The sequence below is a fragment of the Solanum stenotomum genome, chromosome 3 (assembly GCF_019186545.1).
Source record: "Solanum stenotomum isolate F172 chromosome 3, ASM1918654v1, whole genome shotgun sequence".
Taxonomy (NCBI): domain Eukaryota; kingdom Viridiplantae; phylum Streptophyta; class Magnoliopsida; order Solanales; family Solanaceae; genus Solanum; species Solanum stenotomum.
The window spans coordinates 58,286,961-58,294,241 of NC_064284.1; the positions used below are offsets into that span (position 1 = coordinate 58,286,961).

At 33.5% G+C, this 7,281-nt stretch overlaps 1 protein-coding gene across 1 annotated transcript; it reads left to right on the top strand.

Moving 5' to 3' along the window:
• Positions 1–688: 688 nt before the first annotated feature.
• LOC125859097 (methyl jasmonate esterase 1-like) lies at positions 689–5,993 on the top strand. Its single transcript, XM_049538828.1, has 3 exons — positions 689–1,057; positions 4,757–4,888; positions 5,706–5,993. Exons 1-3 carry the CDS (start codon positions 689–691, stop codon positions 5,991–5,993), a joined length of 789 nt encoding a protein of 262 aa, XP_049394785.1.
• Positions 5,994–7,281: the final 1,288 nt, after the last annotated feature.

Here is a 7,281-nt window from a genome sequence, read left to right on the forward strand (position 1 = left end):
CAAAAATGAATGGATTATAATCATCCATATTTTTCCAAACTGATGTATTGCCAAAATGTGGATAACAATAAATAGAAAAGTTTGCGTTGAAGTACTTTAAAAGTTGATAAATTTTTATTTTGATTCTTTTAATGTTTATTTAAGCACATTGAAGTGACTTGTGTATTTGTAAATTTTTTAGAAGGCTAAACACATTTAAATTTCGATATAAATTTTGAACATAAGTATTTTTCAATGTATTCAAAAATAATTTACATAACAATTATTTTAAGGCATAATAGTTAATTTTAATTCAAAATATTTAAGAAAAACACATGGTCCAAGAAGTAATATTATTATATAAATTAAGACAAAAATTGTATTATAATTATTTAAGTGTTATATTAAATTTGTATAGTTCATCGCTCCATATTTGAACATAACATTGTTCTAGAAATAATCAAAATGTAACATAATTTATTTGTAAAGTGACCAATATAACATGCGTCAATTCAAGGTTAAATCTGGATATTGGTGTATCACAATTCACAAGGACCAAAGTCAAAATTCAATAATAACCAAGGGATTAAAAGAGCAACTATTCCTTTTAAATAATTTATAGCTAAGTAAAATCATTTTCTTTCACTATAAATTCCTCTTAATAACTAGAAAAGTGTTATCTAACAATTCTTCAAGAAAAAGAGGGAAAATGGAAAAGGGTGATAAACATCACTTTGTACTAGTTCATGGAGCTTGTCATGGTGCATGGTGTTGGTACAAAGTTGTGACAATTCTAAGAAGTGAAGGCCACAAAGTTAGTGTTCTTGACATGGCTGCCTCTGGAATTAATCCAAAACATGTTGAAGATCTCAATTCAATGGATGACCACAATGAACCATTGATGGAATTTATGAATTCTTTGCCACAACAAGAAAGAGTTGTTTTAGTGGGACATAGTTTGGGTGGCATCAACATATCTCTTGCCATAGAAAAGTTCCCTCCCAAGATTGCTGTGGCTGTGTTTGTCACAGCTTCAATTCCTGGTCCTGATCTCAATATTGTAGCCGTTACCCAACAGGTTTGCTCAAATGAATTTAATTTCTACCACTACTAGAAATTAAGTAACTAATGACTGACAAAATTTTATCGATCTATGTGATCTTATCTAAGTGAACAAGTTGCCTAACGTATTCCAATTATAAGGTAAACATAGTAAAGTAAAAACACAATACTTAACATGAAAATACTTGGCTCAAAAGGTGTAAAAACCATGACTTGTTCCACAACAGAATATACTGAACTTGAAGACTATGATTCTATTTTAGCTTATAACTTACTGAACTATAAATACATCAAGACACAAACACAAAGAAAAACTTCCTAGAACATAAATTCTATAGTAGAACCTGGTTCTTCAAAGTGTTACTTCAAAGTTCAGCTGCACTTTAGAAAAGTCAATATATTGATTGCTTTTTCGCTATGTAAGTGCTTAAGTGTCTCTTCCTCTATTTAAACAAATCTATCATAGCATTTCACATCAACCAGACTCCTTGCCAGAAGCCACTTCTTCTATAACTCGACCTCTGTTGTCTTTGAGTTGGACTCCTCATTTCATCAATGACAAACTTATTTCTTCATTACTACTATTATTGAACTTCAACTCTTCGCTCAGACTTCTTGCGCTTTATCTCGTAACTAATATTATCCACTCAGTGATTCCTGTACACTTGTCTTTACTCATTTTGTTTGCTTGCTCTTGGATTTTTCCAGCTTAGTTCATTGTTCCTCTGGACCATGCTGACTAACATGTTTCAAATTGTATTTATCAAATCATCAGAACTTCATTACTGCAACAATATTGATAGTGACAAAATAATATTACAATAATGTCAGCGTATTCAACATGAAAAGTACTTAATACATAACTTCATGTCGCGATCCCAATCTACCGTGAGCGGCACCCATACAAATCCTCTGGTGGGAGAACCAATTGTAACCCAACCTAACTCATCTAACTATTTACAAAAGCAAGTTACTATATAAAATACTAAGAAACCATTTAAAAGTAGATAAAGTATTGAGCTCACATAAACTCAATAAATCATCCTAATATTTAACCCCTAGAATCTGAATGTAATAACACCAAAACTCTAAATAATCACTAGTGGGGATACAACCCCGAAAACTAGAAAACATTAGCCTAATAGTCTAAAATGTGTGTCTAAAAAGATTGAAAAAGGAATCGGAAAGAATCCATAAAAGCCCAGAAGAGCAGCTCACCCTTGAATTTGGAGGTCAAACGTTTCTCAATTAAGGTCTAGTATCAACCGCTTGAATATGGCTTGTACTCAACAACAAAAAAGCAAGTACAATATCAATATACAACAACCGTGTACTAGTTGGATCATACGAATAGTTTCAGAACATGAATGTAAACAGGTAACTACAGGACAGTAATACAGACCAACACATATATCAATAGTCACAACATAAAACAGACTCCAAATCACAATACCCTTATCAACCAATGCATGAAAAATGCCCCACATGATCACAAAAATACACATATCTGATTCTCTCATGGACCAACATGCCATAATCACATTATGAAAAAGTAAAACTGGTTTACTCATGGAACCAACATGTAAATTTGGTTCTCTCATGGAATCCACACACAAACTGTTAGTGTACTGGTGCGGTACCCGGGCCAACCATAAATGATTTATACATGCATGGTATTTGAGACAACCGTTACTATTTTGTACCAGTGTGGTACCCAAGCCAACCATCATTCACAAGAAGCACACACAAACATAATCACAATGAACATAGTCACAATGAACAATCATACTTCTACTTATAAGTAACTAACATATTCATTTCATGCAGTGGCAGAGTCAGAATTTACATTGATGGGTGTCAAAATACAAAGTAGTAAGTACACATAAAAATCAACAAAATAAATTTTACTAATGAAAGCAAAAAATAATTACATCATCACAATCGTTTGGCGGCGCCCGACGAAGAGTCACATCGAAGGCTGCGAACAAAAACGATTTTTTTGGGCTCTTCCTCCTTAAACCCTTAATTTTTGAAATTAGGGATTTGTTTAATCTATAAAGTACATTTTTTCTTTTAAAAAATAAAATAGTAAAGTCACCTTTATTTAAGTCAATCGCTCAAAAATTGGCGGAAAAAAAAAGCTTCAGTTTTCTAAAATTTTAAAACAAAAGACGTTTCTTGAAGTCTTAATTTTAATAAAAAAAAAGATGTTATAAAAATAAGAAATTCCAACCAGGTTCGAACCCCTGACGTTCAAGACCAAAGATTAAGGAGATATTCTGCGGCCGCTCAACCACTGAGCTAACTCTTCATCTTGTTTTAAAGAGTGCCAACTATAATATATATAGTAATAAAATCAAAATATAGCCTACCTAGACAACACAATTTTCCGACGAAGGGGTGTCGCTTGACACCCCTCGGGCAAGGGTAGCTCCGCCCATGATTGCATGAGATTATCAACATAGTTCATTTCACATTAGCCTTCAATTTCTTCACATGCATCGCACAAGTAATATTATAAAGCAATAGACATGCATACATCACATACTTGAAAACACAACCATCACCTACCTTGAATCAAACATTTGGAAACTCTAAAGAACTCGAGTTGTCCCCTTTATCATGAATGCCTTCGTCTAAACAAATAATAAAACACAACAATCAAACAATGACGGCCTAACAATACCAATATTATACTCAAATCCTAATTCCAAGTCAACTCATGATCATTCTACCCAAATTAGGGGTTTTACCACCATTAAATCAAGTTAAAACCCTCCCGCAAGAGTAATACCCTAGATTCTAAGGCTTAAGAGTCAATTTACAAACTAGGAGAGTAACGAACTTACCTTTATCGGAGAACTATTAAGTGGAAATTAAAAATGGGTGGAAACTGCCTTAAATCACCTTTCTTTCTCTCAAGAACAAAGTTGTAGAAAATAAGAGGTTTTGAGGCTATTCTGCATTAAATCCTGATTTAACCCGATATAGCATCCTGACCCGTTTTAGCAGTGTCGCCATAGCGACTTACCCCTGTTAAATTCCCACTATAGCAGCGTGACACCCTCTATAATGAATTGCACAAACATCACAGACTTGGAAGCGCCTCCCCNCCCCCAATTTCACACTATACCTTCAACCCTTGGTACCTCAAGCTATCCCCTTCACACCAAGTTGATACCGAGAATTTTACTCACTCGAATTCGATTCCAAAAGGTTTTATGAGTTCCTTAAAGTCTTAACTACTAAAAAACATGAATCAAGCTTAGACATAACACCCAACCCATTCCTGAATTTTTCTAGACCTCACCTTGCCCTGATTTTGTTTGTGACTGGCCTAGCCTAGATATTTTAAGTCACTATCCAAAAAACATTCTGGACTAATTTCTTTCACCATTGATTGTTCTACTAATAACGGTTGGATCAGTTCGTTACAATTAACTACCTTATTTTTAAGGTTGTTAATCCATGGCGATCTATAAAAATAACTTTATAGGTGGACAATCTTATACTTTTAATTCTGCTTGTGTCATAGACAAAATTTCAAATGTAATAAGTTTCACTCTTTGATCTAAAAATAAATTGTCCATACGACACGTAGTGATCAAAAGTTTAAAAATATCAATTTCCAAGGTAATTGAGTGTACATGTATTACTACTATCATATTGCTAATATACTAAACAGTAATCATTGATTTTGTTTGCAAATTGACAGTATAGTCAACAAGTGGAAGCACCTATGGATACTGAATTTGTGTACAACAACGGACTGGATAAAGGCCCAACCTCTCTCGTGTTAGGCCCTAAAGACTTAGCAACCATCTTTTATCAATTCTCCCCTCCTGAGGTGAGTATGTATCAACTATAAACTTACTATTTTTCAACCCAAAAAAAACCTATAAACTTATTTTCCCCAACTTTCAAATCTTTACATCTTTGTGTGTGTTAATTGTACCTATGGTTGCTGAATATCTTACCAACCGAGCCATTACAATAATATATTCAATGAAATTTTACTAATAGAATCTGGAGAAGGTAAATTATATGTAGATCCTTGAAAAAGATTATCAAATAATATTAAGTGTATATATACAACTCATTATGTTTTCTCCTCTTAGTTAACTCATACACATAGGTAGTCCTTATACGGCTTTGTGTCAATCTATTGTAGTACAATATTAAAATTCTACATACAAATTATAAACTATTCTTCCTCTAGTCCATATCAAGTGGATTATTGAGATTTTTTTTCTTAGTTTAAAATAAGTAAATTATTCAAAGTTTAAGAGAATTGATGTAACTTTTAATTTGTTTTCATATTTACCCTTTATTTAATGAGATTTTTAACTACTTTATATTTTTTTTCTACGATAATAGTTTGGAAAAATTTGACTGATTTAAAAAATTAAATTAAATTAATGATGTGGTCAAATCATCATTTGTCACATGGACAAGATGATTTTGCGAAACCAGATGAGTTTTCAGTTAACTCATAATGGCATGGATAAGCCTTTTCTCAATGGAAATGACATAGATGAACCAAACTTTTAGCAGATGACATAGATGATTTTTTTTTTCTCAAAGTGAGGCTTTTCCCATAATTCAATTACTTTTTGATGATATTATGATAAAATTCAATAATTGTTCTCTATGGGACTCTACAGGACTTAACTCTTGCAACATATTTGGTGAGACCCGGACCATGGTTTGATGAGTCAGTCCTATTGATAAACACTGCACTTTCAAGAGAGAAATATGGTAGTGTTCGTCATGTTTATGTTGTATGTGAAAAGGACAATATGCTCAAGGAAGAACAATTTCAAAGGTGGTTGATTCAGAATAATCCACCAGATGAGGTCCAGATGATTCACGGTGTAGGCCACATGGTCATGTTCTCTAAACCTAGGGAGCTTTCTTCTTGTCTTGTTATGATTTCACAGAAGTATCATTGATCTTTCACCTTGTTTATCAGTGGCGTAGTTACATATATTCAGATGAACATTCTTCATGCAAAAATTAATTTCCTCATTTGTTTGCTAGAAGTTATGGTGAGAAACTCAATCAATATTCACTTAATGAATTTGTATACATTTGATTGTATTGGTATCCATTGATCTATATTCATCTAACAGATTTGTATACATTTGTATTGAATATATTCATTTGTATTCATTAATAAGTTGGTGTACATTTGTTTGCATCAGTATCATTCTAATTTTACATAGTTATACTTTGGTCTGTATTCATCTTTATATCCATCCATTTGTATTAACCTGACAAATTTGTATACACTACTCCCTCCTATGCCTCTCCTCATTTAGCTTTACACCCATTGTAGTATTCCAATTTAGGCAACAATCCACTACAACAACCAATGGACAATTTTTTTAAAAGAAAATAAGGGTTGCTCGAATGGTAATCAATCCTCACTTTCAACTCAAAGATTGTATGTTCAAGCCATCAAGGGATAAAAAAGCTTAGCAACTAGGGGACGAATTAAAAAATAATAATTCAAGTGTGGAAAGGTAAATTTTCCATGCCCAATCTTGTGATTGTGTTTGTCATTTTAGGATTTGCCTCAGGACGAGGCAGCCTACACTATAAATGTCGATAAACACGCTAACAAATAAAAGAGATAACCTGCACAAACAAAATGGATGTGCATAACATTTTTTTATTTTATTTTGCAGGTTTCTATTGCTTTGAGAATTGACTATGAGAAAGAAGAGAACATAAATGTATTTAGTTATATGATCTGGTTCTTCTACGATAATAATCAGTACAAAAATATATATTTAAAATTTTTGTAGCGTCAAGTTCTCACGGGCAGTCTTCACACAGTTCTGGTGATTAATGAGCTATATAAGCAAAACAGATATGAGTGGATTGCAGAGACTCTAGGAAGGTAAAATCCGAAGATGGTTAGGGAGTTTTATGCTTCCTACACAGCTACTGTACATAATGCTCTACCTCCACGTACTAAGGCACTGGCTCAGTTCCCAGTTTTGACTACTCTAGTGTGGGGTATCCCATCGACCTATATGAGGTCACGGTACGCCGTTTTATTTACGACCCTTCACATGCTCAGCTGATTAACATAACTAAGTGTGACTACGGATGGGGGTGCTGCAGAATAGAGTCGCTATGCGTGACACTGAGTAGAGAGAGACTTTGTTGCGCTGGATAGCTGGGCACATTGTTGATGAAGTGGTGAGCTCTGAGTGGGTCCTTGACATGACG